This window comes from Nelusetta ayraudi, unplaced genomic scaffold (genome assembly GCF_046127955.1).
Source record: "Nelusetta ayraudi isolate G7.1 ecotype Tasmania unplaced genomic scaffold, CSIRO-AGI_Nayr_v1 ptg000167l, whole genome shotgun sequence".
Taxonomy (NCBI): Eukaryota; Metazoa; Chordata; class Actinopteri; order Tetraodontiformes; family Monacanthidae; genus Nelusetta; species Nelusetta ayraudi.
Genome location: NW_027466217.1, coordinates 195,001 through 209,360, shown reverse-complemented (window position 1 = coordinate 209,360; position 14,360 = coordinate 195,001). Strand labels below are relative to the sequence as shown.

At 49.2% G+C, this 14,360-nt stretch overlaps 1 protein-coding gene across 1 annotated transcript; it reads left to right on the top strand.

The window, feature by feature from the left end:
- Positions 1-542: 542 nt before the first annotated feature.
- On the top strand, positions 543-11,283 carry slc7a11 (solute carrier family 7 member 11). Its single transcript, XM_076014131.1, has 12 exons — positions 543-876; positions 1,524-1,650; positions 3,464-3,579; positions 4,082-4,207; positions 5,316-5,415; positions 5,534-5,578; positions 5,963-6,086; positions 8,609-8,712; positions 8,846-8,942; positions 9,549-9,698; positions 10,522-10,699; positions 11,162-11,283. The coding sequence occupies exons 1-12, from the start codon at positions 627-629 to the stop codon at positions 11,215-11,217; spliced, it is 1,473 nt and encodes a 490-aa protein (XP_075870246.1). The 5' UTR covers positions 543-626; the 3' UTR covers positions 11,218-11,283.
- Positions 11,284-14,360: the final 3,077 nt, after the last annotated feature.

The window sequence follows — 14,360 nt, the reverse complement described above, 5'->3', positions numbered from 1 at the left end:
GGAAAGTCGGGAGCACAAGTGCATTCCCCCAGGGCACGAGAGAGGGAGAGAGAGAGAGGGAGAGAGGGAGAGAGAGAGGGAGAGAGCGAGAGACATAGGGAGAGAGAGAGAGAGAGAGAGGGAGAGAGGGAGAGACAGAGAGACAGAGGGAGGGAGAGAGAGAGAGAGAGAGAGAGAGAGAGAGAGCGAGAGACAGAGGGAAGGAGAGAGAGACAGAGAGACAGAGGGAGGGAGAGAGAGAGAGAGACAGAGGGAGGGAGAGAGAGAGACAGAGGGAGGGAGAGGGAGAGAGGGAGAGAGAGAGGGAGAGAGAGAGAGGGACAGAGGGAGGGAGAGAGAGAGGGAGAGAGAGAGAGAGACAGAGGGAGGGAGAGAGAGGGAGGGAGAGAGAGAGACAGAGGGAGGGAGAGAGAGAGAGAGAGAGGGAGGGAGACAGAGGGAGGGAGAGAGAGGGAAAGGAGGGGGAGTCTTGTCCTCACTGGAAGTTAGTTGATCTCCCAGTTTTGCAAGTCAAATAGTCAACACTCAACACAGAGTGGTGGGAAGGTCCCTGGTAGCAGAGCAGTGTGATTCGGACTCGGGCCCGGTTTCATTGACTTTATTCAACTTTCCTCAGTCGGCTTAAAATGACAAAGTCTGCCCTCGAGCACAGGGATGGACAAGTTAACGAGAACGGACGCGGGCGAGAGCCGGAGGAGAAGTGCAAGAAGGTGGAACTGGGCAAGAAGGTGACGCTGCTGCGAGGGATCTCCATCATCATCGGCACCATCATCGGAGCAGGGATCTTCATCTCTCCCAAGGGCATCCTGCAGCACTCTGGCAGTGTGGGCATGTCCTTGGTGGTCTGGATTGCCTGCGGCGTGCTGTCCCTGTTTGGTGAGTCCAGCAACAAGCTAGAGAGAGAGAGAGAGAGGGAGAGAGAGACTAATAAAATACAACAAAGTGTGTTCTCGTGTTGTAGTCCAGACGGCACCAACCCAGACCAAGACCGTATCGAGACCAGAGACCAGACCAGGACACCTGGGGTTTAAGACCAAGACTTTATATATCGAATAACGATGACGACAAAACATAGATATAATGTAGCATGTAGAATATACACGTGGGTTTCAAAGGGGTGAAGGACTAACGTGTCAAACCAATCCCGCCCAGCGGATAGGTGGAAAGCGAAGAAGAACAAACGGTGATGTTGTTTTTTCTCTCGACCGGTCTCACTGTCAACCTTCTGACTCAGAGTTTCTGCTGAACACTGGACCTCCACATCTCCACATGCTACAGACCGGCATTATCCTTAAGCCCCTTCGTTGCAGCGCTGTAATGAAATATCGAAGCGCAATATCCTTCATAACTCCTCCTTGATTCCTGCGCCGCAGCTCTTGGTTCCCTCCGCTCGTAATTAAAAACCGTCAACGTCCGAGGAGCAAAGCGGCGGTCCGCAGACGACGGTTGAGGACTCTGTCGTCTCAGATTCGATCTGACTCGTTCACACCTGGAGCTAACTCGGCCACCTTTCCTCACCGCAGGGGCTCTGTCCTACGCCGAGCTGGGGACCTGCATCAAGAAGTCTGGCGGACACTACACGTATATACTGGAGGCCTTTGGACCGCAGATGGCTTTCATCAGGCTGTGGTCGGATCTGATCGCTATCAGGTGAGCCAGTCTTCCCTTGCACCCGCCGTCTTGCGCTGCCTCTTGGTGTTGCAGGGAGCCGGGGAGCCTGAGCCACACGCAGGGGGGCCAACACATTGGGACCGGGTCACCCTCTCATCAGGGGAAGACCTCTCCGCTGCGGCTGAAAGCTTTTCACACGTAGCCATATGGAGGAACATGGCGACAGTGTCATTGGGGGGGGGGGGGCATTTACACGTTAGCGGATGTGATGTACGGGGTCACGTGACCACCAGTTGACTGAGCAGTGAACGAAAGCCAACTTAAGTCTTGTCATTCTCGTGGGACGTGATTTGACGAGGATTGTTAACGCTTCGACCGATAGAAAAATCCTAAATGAAGCCAAACTACTCCACAACTGCACCTTTGAATGATAACTCAGAGGAGACGCCACTGTTCCTGCTCTATGAGCCTACAGTGCATCGTACTGGAATCCCAATGCCTCAAGATCAGCTGCCCCCCCCGAGAGTTCCGTCTGGCCTGTTACACCGTGGTCGGCCCCTGGCAGGGGGCCCGAGAAGAGGTACAAGGACCAGCTGGAGACCTCCTTGATCAAGCCTGAGGACCTTGAGACTGCTGCTGCTGGTGGTGGTGACCTGCTGACCACGAAGGCCTCACGAGCTCGAGGAGGAGCGGACCACTGCCAGGAGGCAGCAACAGGGACTCACAGGGAGGAACACACCAGTGTGTGGTCAGCCATTGGCCAGTGAGCTCCGTCAGCTGAGGACCGGTCACTGTGATGCCACGAACAAATATTTGAAAAAACGGGTTTGTCCGTTCAAAAGCTGAGTGAAGCGCACGTCCGGCAGTTGGCCACCGGGGGGGGCGGGGGGGGAACCCTCCATCCATTTGCCGTGTGTGTATGTTTGTGTGCACAAACCAAGACAAAGCATTACAAACAGTCTGGCGGCTGCCTCGAGGCTGCCCAATTTTCTGCCGCCCCCCGCCCCCCCGGGCGTGCGAGCAAGTGAGCGAGAGAGAGGGAGGGAGCGGAGGAGAGCATGGGAAATGAACAGAGACACAGGCGGAGAATGAAAACAAGAGCAAGAGAGGAGACAAAGAGAGATTTCCCCGCTCGGCCGCAGCTCGGCGGCTGCTGTGGGAAAGGAGCGGAGGGATCGGCGATGGAGCCATAAGATGAGCCGCAACCTCATCTCACTCTTATTGAAGGCCGGGCCATGTAGACTGCACACACTGCCCGCCACATGAGGGGGGGATCATGAGTGCACTTTGTCTCCAGAGGACACACACACACACACACACTGCATAATGCCTATAAAGCCTAATACCTACCCTTTAATAGAAAACACATTTGGCCATTGCTGATTTCATTTATATTGGAGGATTCTTATTGGATCCAGGGTTAGGGGTTCGGGGGGTTCGGGGGGTTCGGGGGTGGGGGGTTGTTTAGACTGCTAAACACTGCAGGGGGGGGTTTGGGGTCCACGAGGTAAAAAAAAAAAAAGTCCAAAACCCTTCAGTTGCTTTTAAGTCAGCTCAACAGGTTCAGTCTGTGAGTGGCTTTCATTTTTTGATATGGTCGGTCATTGAGTTTGGGACGCATCAGAAAATCTCAATAAAACTCAAAGAAATAATAATAGAAATAATAATAATAATAATAATAATAATAATAATAATAATAAAAAAACATCTCTTCTAAACCCCAGACAGGGACTGACACTCTGACACCTTCTCCATGCACTTTGCTGTAATTGTCAGTCTATTTATCTGCCTTTTGTGTGTGTGTGTGTGTGTGTGTGTGTGTGTGTGTGTGTGTGTGTGTGTGTGTGTTCAGGCCAGCAGGAATGGCTGTTATCTCGCTGGCGTTTGGCCAGTATATCCTCGAGCCGCTTTTCATGCCCTGTCACATCCCCCCCATGGCTGTCAAACTGGCCACTGCCATTGGCATCAGTAAGTACACAGCGCCTTTAACGAGACCCGTTCTTTACACTTTGCTTTATTCCACTTTCCTGGTTTTTAAAATGTTAAAATGTGCCTGGCGGTTGTGTTTTTTTTTTTACAGACTCCTGCTCTGCCTCTGCTTTCGGTGCTTGCTTGTCTTTTCTGTGTTTCTTGGTGAGCCGCCTCATAGGAGGAGACAACTGTTACTGTTATTTAGTCAGATGGGGCCGCATTAAAAAGCTTCACGGGGGCCGTATATGGCCCTCGGGCCGTGGTTTGCTCACGTAAACAGCGGCGATGCAGCGGAAGAGCGACGCTCACGCGATCACGTTTGCGTGAGGCTGATCACTTGATGCAGTTGTGCCTGCTGGTGATGGCAGGCCATGGCTCTCAGCCGCACCTTTGGGAGATGCTGAAGGAGAATTTGGGTGTCATGTGAAACTACGCAGATGACACCCTTTGCAAGAACCCTCCAAAATTCTGACTCTTCCACCCTTCATGTCTCCTCCAGCCACAGTGATGTACCTCAACAGCATGAGTGTGACCTGGTCGGCAAGGCTGCAAATCTTTCTGACGGTCAGCAAGCTGCTGGCCATCGCGCTCATCGTCGTGCCTGGAATGTACCAACTCTTCAAAGGTATCCCGCCATTCATCCTTCACTGGCCTCGCTACTGCTAACCCTGCTATCCCCTGCTATCGTCGCTAGCGTGGTAGTCCTGGAGGTTGGTCTCGGTCTGGGTCTGGGACTGGGACTGGGACTGGGACTGGGGGCGGACTGGGGACTTTCTGAGACTCAGCCAACGCTGTAATAACACGATAATAACAGAAAAGAATCCAGCTGCTGCTGCTTGCTTTACGCTCTGCTGGTGACACCCAGAGTGACACCCTGCCCCCTTTGATTTCCGAGTTCAATGAGTTTTTAATTTTCTGGAGCAAAGTTGTTGTTGTTGTTTTTTTGGGGGGGGGGAAATGGTTCAAATAGTTGGCTAAGCAGCAAAATGTTCAGCAAAATGATGAAAAGACACCTCGCTGGGCAGAGATGCTGCTGATGTTCCAGTCTGGATGAGGTCTTGGTCTTCACCACAACACTGTATCGTACAGACTTGGATAGTGTGCGCGCGTGTGTGTGTGTGTGTGTGTGTGTGTGTGGGGGGGACTGAACTGTTTTGTTGTTGATCCGTGAAGGAACAATGTGAGACTCCACACTGTTCACAGCAGCGTCAATTAGCATGACTTCGTGGAGCAACGCGCTCTGTAAATATAACCTTGAGGCTTCGCAGGTGGCCGTGCACAGCTGCTCACAGCCAGGAACCATTCGGCCTCGTTACAATGTCCTCATAGGAGGCTTTCCCGCGAGGTCCGCCTCCTCCACGGCCGAGAGAAATAATGGCCTGTAAAAATTTGAACGTGTTTCTTGTGAAGCGGTGGACACCGCAGCGTGATCCTGAGGCGCAACAAGAAAGCGGTAAACTCCTCGCGCGGCTGTGTGGTGGCGCTATCTCATTAGAGACACAGAGTTAGGTGTGACCCCTGGTGGCAACTTGGACTGCGTGAGTCTCACAGTCCACAGATAGCATCAAACAAAACCATCAAAAGACATAAAGCATATAAAAGAATGCCACACGCTTGGAATTTAATTAAAGCATATTGCTGGGCAACCAACAATGTGCCACCGCATCATGTGTGTGTGTGTGTGTGTGTGTGTGTGTGTGTGTGTGTGTGTGTGTGTGTGTGTGTGATTGCAGGGGAGACCCAGAACTTTGAAAATGCCTTTGAACTCAGCAATATGAAACTCTCTGGGATGCCGCTGGCCTTCTACTCTGGCATGTACGCCTATGCTGGATGGTAGGTACAGCGCGCAGCCATTCTACATACACACACACACACACACACACACACACACACACACACACACACACAACAAATATCGGCATTAATTCTAATAAGCTTTTTCATTCTCCAGGTTCTATTTAAACTTTGTGACCGAGGAGGTGGAGAAACCAGAGCGGTGAGTGTTTGATGCTGCTGGGGCGTCCTTGGGTTTATGCTGCACTTTTACGCCCTCGTTCAGAAACGTGGCCACCAGTTTGCGCTAAGTGAACATTCTCGCACACTGGCTCCAGACGTAGCTGCGCAGGCCTTGCGTCCTTTCAGTCAGACGCCTCTGGATTGACGGCCATATCTTTCCGGAACGTCACGTACGGCTGCAGCCAGCACAGAGGCTGTGGAGCTAATTTGGTGCTAGACGCTAGCTTAATTACAAAATAAACCTCGAGACCTTTTGAAGACTTTTGAGTTTGAACTCAAACGCATTGACACGCCACAAAACAAAAAATAAAAAATGATGAAAGCTGTTGCAATGGAGCACCGCTGTTGTCTTTTCTCCCAACAGGACGGTGCCGTTAGCCATCTGTATCTCCATGGCCATCGTGACTTCCTGCTACGTGCTGACCAACGTAGCCTACTACACTGTCATGTCAGCGGAGGAGCTGCTGGACTCGCAAGCCGTTGCTGTGGTAAGCCGTGTGAACAGGTCACCGAAGTGGAAGCCCAGTTTAGTGGTGCGAGGCCAACGTTGTTCTCGCGGTCGTCGACTGAGCTCTCGGAAGAAGTGGGAAACATCACGGCAGTGAACAGTTGCCCCGCTACTGGCAAGCTAGCGAACCTCAAGTCACAACAGCGACACCCGGACTCATTAAACCGAATCCTCTCCGGCACGAACGAGATGAAGTGAGCTCACATTTGACTCATGGCAAATCTTCAGCAACAACGGCGGCGTCTTCTCGGTGGAGCAGAAGCCACAGCTGTGGTGGTGGTGGTGGTGGTGGTGCCCTATGAGCCGTGACAAAGACCAGCCAAGCGAGTCTGAACACTAAACCAGGGCCACCGGGAAGAAGCATTCACTGCTGAGGTCCACCTGTTGCCATCACTGCCACTGTTCCAAGCCCTGGACACAGAGCTCCTCGGACCAGCATGGTTCTCCTGACACCCGCAGTCGCAGGAGCTCCGTGAAGACCAACCCTGTGACATCAGAGACTGCCCATTGACAGAGGTGTTGGCTTGGTGCAGAGACTCTCACAAAGGCAGACTAAGCCCTGACGCTGAGTCACAGCCCATCCTGTCATACACGATGACAGGACGTTGTTGTCACCACTCTGTGCCGACATCGATGAGCCTCTGACAAAGGCAACGTATGATTGTCGAGTTGCGCCAGAAAAAGGAATGACTTGACGTTGCTTGATTGTAAACAGAGTTGAGTGCTTTGGCTTTGATGTGATGGCCTGGACCTGCAGGTCTGTGCTTTTCCAGGTCTGGAAGAGTATGGGAAAGTTAAAACAGCACGTGGAAAAGAAACAAATACAACAACACAGCTGCAAAAAACAAAGGTTGTCCAAATCACAACTTGACAAAGTCATGCCGGTCCAAGGACCGCTTGGAGCCTCACTGGCCTTTGGAAAGCTGCGTGTCAGAGCATCTCGTTGTCGCCCTGCCGCTTGCTCAACCAGGACAGAACAAATCAGCACCGATCCATGATGAGAAGGCACACGAGTGAGAAACTGCTGAGAGATTCCATTCATTCGCTCCCCCCCCACCCCCTTCCAAGCCTGCCATTGAACTACGGTGGTCTTCCTCTGCAGACACTCTGCCCTTTGAAGCCAGTATCAGTTCAGCATATTAAACATTAGACCTGATTAGATGAGATTAGGTCTACCTTATTAATCCTTTACAGGAGATTAAACTGGCACTGCAGCAGCCTTCATACGGTCGCCTCAAGAAAAGTGCAACCTGTCCACCCACAGCTGAAACCAACCGATATCACAAACAGACATACACAAGCTTACTCTTACATGGAGACGGAGATAGAAAGCAGGAGTGGTTAAAGTGCTGATGATGAGTGCTTCCCGCAACGCTCAGCCTTGCGTCCTGGTGGAAATCAGCCTGTTGATGACCCTGAGCAGTCTCTCTTCAGCCACGCCGACGGTGGTGCTCGCCGAGCGGTGCTTTCTGTCAGAAGAGCGCCACCAACAGCAAACAGCAGTGCACTGCAGGCTTGTGAAAAGAGCACAACGGTGGTTTGCAGATATTAAAGGAATGAGAAAAGATGTTTTGGTTTGGGATGTCAGTGACGTCTGTGCTCAGTCATTGGACAGTGGTTGAACCCCCCCCCCCCACCCCCCCAACCACCCCCCTCCCCCACCCCTCCAACATTCACTCGTGATTATGACTTAAATATCCCTGACGGCACAGCTTCCCAGAAGCTCCTCCTCATTTGATTGTTTTAGTCTCGCCCCATTAATGACATCAGCTCACAGACACCCCCCCCGCTCCCCCCCGCCCCCCCCCGCCCCCAATAACAGACACCATTGCTTTTTAGACAGGAGCCTCCCATCAGCAGTGCAACAGCGAGCCGGTGGATACTCATTTTCCACCAATCTTTGCTAATGCAGTTAGCTGGACCGGCCTCTGTATGACCAGTAATAAGAGTGCCTTAAGGAAGGTGTTAAAGCCTCTGGCGTTCCTTCCAAGGCTCTCACACTGTAAACCAATTCAACTTTTGCTCTCCCTGCTGCTTCACGGCTGGCAGGCAGGCTGGCAGGGGTTCAGGTCTCAGGTCCGGACCAGGACCAGGAAGCTGGACACAAAGACACCATCGATTGTGCCACACAACACGGTGGGAGTTAACGCAACAGAATTGATCCACGGTGCTCAGCGGCTACGATCGCTGACATGTTTACAAGCAGGATAGAAAGAAATGGAACCGAACAACACAGTGCCATTGGCTGGAACGGTCAGAAGCTGCAGAGATAAGCTTTCATGACATGAGGTAGTGTAATATTACTGCATACGTGATAAGATATTCTCTCACCGCGTGGTTTCACCCTGAAGGGCCAGTCTTGAACCGCATGCTTTCGATAAACTCCGCACTCTGAGACTGATAACGCCAGCAACTGCTTTCTCTCGTGTGTTTTGCATGTGATCCCAGAAGCCAATGTGTTGACTGACAGGTGCAACCTCCTTCTTCTCTCGCCCGTCCCAGACCTTTGCAGAAAGGGTGATGGGGAGTTTTTCTGTGGTGGTGCCAGTGTTTGTGGCTTTGTCCTGTTTTGGGTCCATGAATGGCTGTATATTTGCTTTGTCAAGGTAGAGATTCTCTTCTTTAACACTTACACATATCACCTAAGAACACACACACACACACGTTGAGTGTATGAAAGGCCTTTGAAAGAGGCTCCCGGTGCTTTTGTCATTCAAACGTCTGTCGTTTGCTTTCCAGGATGTTCTTTGTGGCGTCGCGTGAAGGACAGCTCCCCGCTGTTCTATCCATGATCCACATCAAGAGACACACTCCACTGGCTGCCGTCTTTGTGCTGGTCAGTTCACTGCGCTTCATACATACTGATAGTATATAGTGTAGCACGGTGTGCACAGGATGTACAGACAGTGAAATAGATTTTTTTTTTTTTTTTTTTTTTTTTTTACCTTTTTCCCATTTCATCACAAGGTTTCTTATGAATGGGTAATTTTTTTTTTTTTTATCTTTATTTTTCATACTAAAACCCAGAGCCTGGAGGACGCGCTTGGCTGCGTTTTTGCGTGCACAAGAATTTAAGTTAACAAAAAAAAAAGAAAATATCTGCCAATAGGTCTTTTTTTTTTTTAAACTTCCCTGCTTGGTGGTACCTTTGTATCTTTCCACCGGTTTGTCCAACTTAGGGAAGGAATTAATGAGGGAACATTGCTCTCTGTCGCTGCGTTTCCATGACAGCTTTTTTTTTTTTTTCAAAATAAAAGCCATATTTCTAAAAGGTCCACGTACCATTAAACCGTAATTCTTGAACCACGTTGCGTTTGTTTGCTGTCCAGAATGGTTGTTTGTATTTTTCTCTTTGATGAAAAGTAATCAACGTTGTCATCTTCTTGTGTGTGTGTGTCTGTGTGTGTGTGTGTGTGTGTCTGTGTGCTGCCTGTGAGCGCAGTACCCCATGACTCTGCTCCAGCTGTTTGTCGGAGACATCTACGGCCTGCTGAACTTCATGAGCTTCCTGCGCTGGCTGTTCATCGGCATCGTGGTGCTGGGTTTGATCTACCTTCGCTTTACCAAACCGGACCTGCCGCGTCCCTTCAGGGTGAGTTCTGGCCTCTCCGTCGTCTCGGTCCGTGCGGTCCATTTCCAGACATCTGGACCTGATGTTTGGAAGAGCGTTATTTTCAGTGTGGTTTGACTGTGGATTGGCACCTATTGCTCAAAAAAAAAAAAAAAAATCCTTCCATTGGACCTTGGTTGTCAAATTCTTTTGAGCCTGATTGATGTTGTAATGAGAGCCCTTCAGAGATTAGTCTCCGCCCTATTAAACTACTTGCAGATTCCCACAGGCAGAAGTGTGTCATTCATTTATCAAAGGTTATTATCTGATTTTTTAAATTTTATTTTATTTTAATGAGTCCAACCTCACACAGACACAGGTTGCACCAATAGGCCCATTGTTATGTTAATCAACCTTGATCTGATTGGCCAAAATCTAGGGAAGAAAAAAAAAAAAAAAATCCCAGATTTAGATGGAATTTTTGTTTCCCAAGTTTCCAATTGGAGCGTTAAAGTTGAAATTTCAAGATTAAAGTCAAAATTCCGAGAAAAGGTTTCACGGAAGGGTTCTCCGCAGGTTTAGCGGAGAACGTCTTGTTTTCCTGATGACCGAGCGTGAACCTGGTGGGATTCACCTGTACTGCAGTTTACCGTTAGCTGTGGCTAACTGGGTTCCTCCACCATCCATCCAGTCTGCTCACCGGCCTTTTTTCAACGTCGACTTTTATTCGAGAAACTTTGACTTTATTCACAAAACTTTGTCTTAGCGTAATTAAAAATCTCCCTCTTGTCATATTTCTTCTCCTCTTTTGGCCCTAATCCTCTTCCGTCCTCTTTCGCTCCTTGCTATTGTCACTCGAGCACAGGTGCCGCTCTTCATCCCGGTGGTCTTCTGCATCACGTGCTTCTTCATGGTCTTCATGTCTCTGTACTCGGACCCGGTCAACACCGGGATTGGCTTTGCCATCTCCCTCACTGGCATCCCTGCCTATTACATCTTCATTTACTTTGAGCAGAAGCCAAAGTGGCTCCAGACGGCCGTGGGTAAGTCTGAACGGTGGCGCTGGGAGAGGAGCACCGCACGCTGAGGACAGAAAACTAAAAAAAAAACCCAACAAGAAATGTAACAAAACGCCGCTCAAAGTTCCCAACAGGAGGAGGAAGAAGTAAAAAAAACCAAACTTTTCTTCTTCAGTTGGTAGCAAAATATTACCAAATATTGCCACACAGATATTCATGTCAATACATAATATACAAACACCCATATGAATATATAACATATGTAGACCACGTAAATATCTATATAGACATATAATTATAAAATAAAAATATCCTCCATACATATATGATATAAATGTATCACAATATTACAGAATATAACATTATATCGTACAATACATTGCAGATACTAGGCAGATATCCATATAAATACACACCATACACACACTGCCATGCGTGCAGCTCCCCTGAGCGCTGTTGTCTCCTTGCTCTCCTCTGTGTCCTCAGACTCCCTGAACAGAACTCTTCAGATCCTACTGATGGTCGTTCCTGCTGAGCAGTAAAGAAGCTCCACCCCCACCAGCACCACCAGCACCACCAGCTACAACACCAGCGTTGCTCCGAGGCTGCAGGTCAGGTGCTGATCTCCAAAGGGCCGCTGCCAGGGCTCACGACGCAGAAACCACCAGACTTCCTCACCACGGAGGTGCGGAAGGAGCGGCGCTGTACACAGGTTGTTGCTGAAGCAGTAAACACACACTGTATCATGTTACCTCTTTCAACCATTTTACTGTTGCGCCGCTTTTTGCTCTCAGGGGCAACAAACTGTGTTGACCAACAGGTCCGTGTGCAGCTAATCCCACTCACTGGCTGCTGGGAGGCTTCTCTCCTGTATGACTGAAAGTCTGCTTCTAGATGTTAGACAGTTTGTTCCTTTGAACATTGTTGCTTTGTTTGTTTTTATATATATATTTTAATTAAATGTCTATTTGTACATTTTCAGGATGCTTTCTGTGTTTAATTTGCTGCGCAAATAAGTGAAAAGATGCTCGTAAATACTATAATATACTATAATTACACGGGGATAACTGATATATATATATATATATGTGTGTGTGTGTGTGTGTGTGTGTGTGTGTGTGTGCTCCCCAGGTAGTCAACACATTACTCATTATGGAGTCACACTGTATCAGCAACCTCCCTCTTCTCCTCCTGCATCACAAATGTAGAGGCTCAGCCCTCTGCACCCTGCTCCCGTTCCAAGTTGTGCGCATGTGTGTGTGTGTGTGTGTGTGTGTGTGTGTGTGTGGGTGTGCATGTGTCGCGGCCTGCTGATGCGGCTGCTCTCCATCCCCCCCTGGGTGGGATTTGCAGGTAATCTGTCTGTGTAACCGTTGCCCCGCGGTGCACTACAGCACCTCGGCTCTGTGTTCTGTAAATGGAGGGCTTTTATTGCTGATGAGAGGATGGCAGCATGGAGACAAAATGCCCAGGAGCTTCCACTTTAGCGGCCAGCCATGAAAAGCTGCCTCGGATTCAGCTAGCGTTAGCCGCGTTAGCACCGATAGCTGGGAAGTGCACAGCAGGGTTGGGTGGGCTCTGGCTGCTCAGGTTAGTGGTGCAGTGACATGTTTTGGTACGACACTCAAAGGCGCTAATTAACGTAGCATGTAAGGCATTGTTAGATTCCTGCAGAGCATCTCTGAGGGTGGAAGCGCTGTTTGAATTACAGACAGACAGACAGACAGACAGACAGACAGACAGACAGATAGATAGATAGATAGATAGATAGATAGATGGATGATGTACTTTATTGACCCCAAATTGTAAAACTACACAGTTGCAGCATCTGAAGTTAACTTTGAAATGTTTTACATATGATTTTATTCAATACTAGAAATAATAATGTTTTGAATGGGACCAGGTTGGACTGCACAACTGAAGTAAACTGACTCAAAATACATGAAAACAAATGAAAGGTCAAAACTCATCTTGAATGAGAGCTGATACATGTTATCATGTTATATATACTGTGCTCCATAGAACATCATAATGGGGTTTTAATGATATTCATTCATATAAATCTGTTGTCTTTAACTACAAGGGGATGTGCAAAAATGTATAAACACATCCCAAACAAACAAACAAACAAACAAACATTGTTTATGAAATGGACAAACCTCTATGAACAAAGAGCCACAGTGTTTTCTTCTTGTTGCCTTTAAAGAAAATGAGAATTCTGTGGTCTCTGTTAAGAGAACAAGCGTAATCAACACACACACACACACACACACACACACACACACACACACACACACACACACACACACACACACACACAGAGGGAGCGTATCTGCCTGCAGTTCTCCGGTCTTGCACTTGGGGATGCTGTAGTGCTTCAGGAACTCTGTTGCCGAGCTCGGATGGATGGAACTCAACGCAGGGAGCTTTGAAAGCTTTGAAAGCTGCGATGATCAAACTTGCGAGTGTCAATAAAGAGCAGGGGAGCAGCAAACACACAGCGACAAAGCACGGCAACGTCAGGAAATTCACTGTTAAAATTATCACCGTATTATTACTGTGTTATTACCGTATTACTACCGTATTATTACACAAGTGTGATTGAATTGTGACGCATGGAAAAAGCCGTCTCCCCTCCACTCACTCTGATGAATGACAGTCACGTGTTGAGTTCTGAGTTCTTGAGCGTCCCCATCCAGCTGATGCCTAGCTCGCTGGTGCGCTCGTACGGTGGAGTAGTATGGCTAGTAGGGTTAGCATAGTAGCATAGAATCTCTGAACCAAACCTCACTGAGGATGGATGGGAATGGTGTGGCTTTTGTGGGCACCCAGGTTCTCACACAGGACTGCAAGTACACACAAGGTTCAAAGTTACCAGCTGCGTTCCCATCACCCCGAGAAGTGCACCAAACCTTAATGGTGCGTTATGATTGGACGGAGGAGGAGAACCTGCTTGTGCAATGGAAACGCCTGCAAATCGCAATTGGGCTTTGGCAGAATTTTAAAAACATGGCTTTTATTTTGTGGAAAAACTGCCATGGAAACGCAGCTCCTGTCCCGACCTGTGCCAAAGGAACCTGACACCTGCTTGACCCCCCCACCACCCAGCAGGGTGTCTGCCTCTGGCCACTTTCTGAAGGGATCCATGGCAGTGAGAGCAGAATGGACCTGGGACTCAGGATACGGGCCTTCCTGCTGGGAAATGTTCACAGTCGTATGTGTGTGAGAGAAACCTTTTCATGCAGCGCAGTTACCACAGCGACACCAGCAGAGCCTCTCCCAGGAGCCTGGTGGCGCTCTGGAGCTCATCTGTCGCTCCTCCACCGCCGCTCCGTCCATCCCAAGGAGTCTCAGAGGCTTCTCACAATCCAGGGATCCAGGAATTTATGTACAGGCGCGACCCAGGACATGAGAATATCAAGCAAAAGTTGTTTTATTTTGGCGGGGGGGAGGCAGTACGACAACCTTCTCAGGAGATCCTAATGTTCTGGGTGGTACTGGGTAGATCCATCACAACAGTTTTCTTCAAGCCATGAAATAATTCCATACAATTCAATCTGATCCCTTTCTGTCTCCATCCTGGGGCTGCTGGGGGACGAAGGGTTAATGAGCATTAACCGCTGACACCGGCCTCTTCTTCCTCTGCGTGACGAGAGCGCACGAGCAGTTCCAGGTTGGTGAGTGG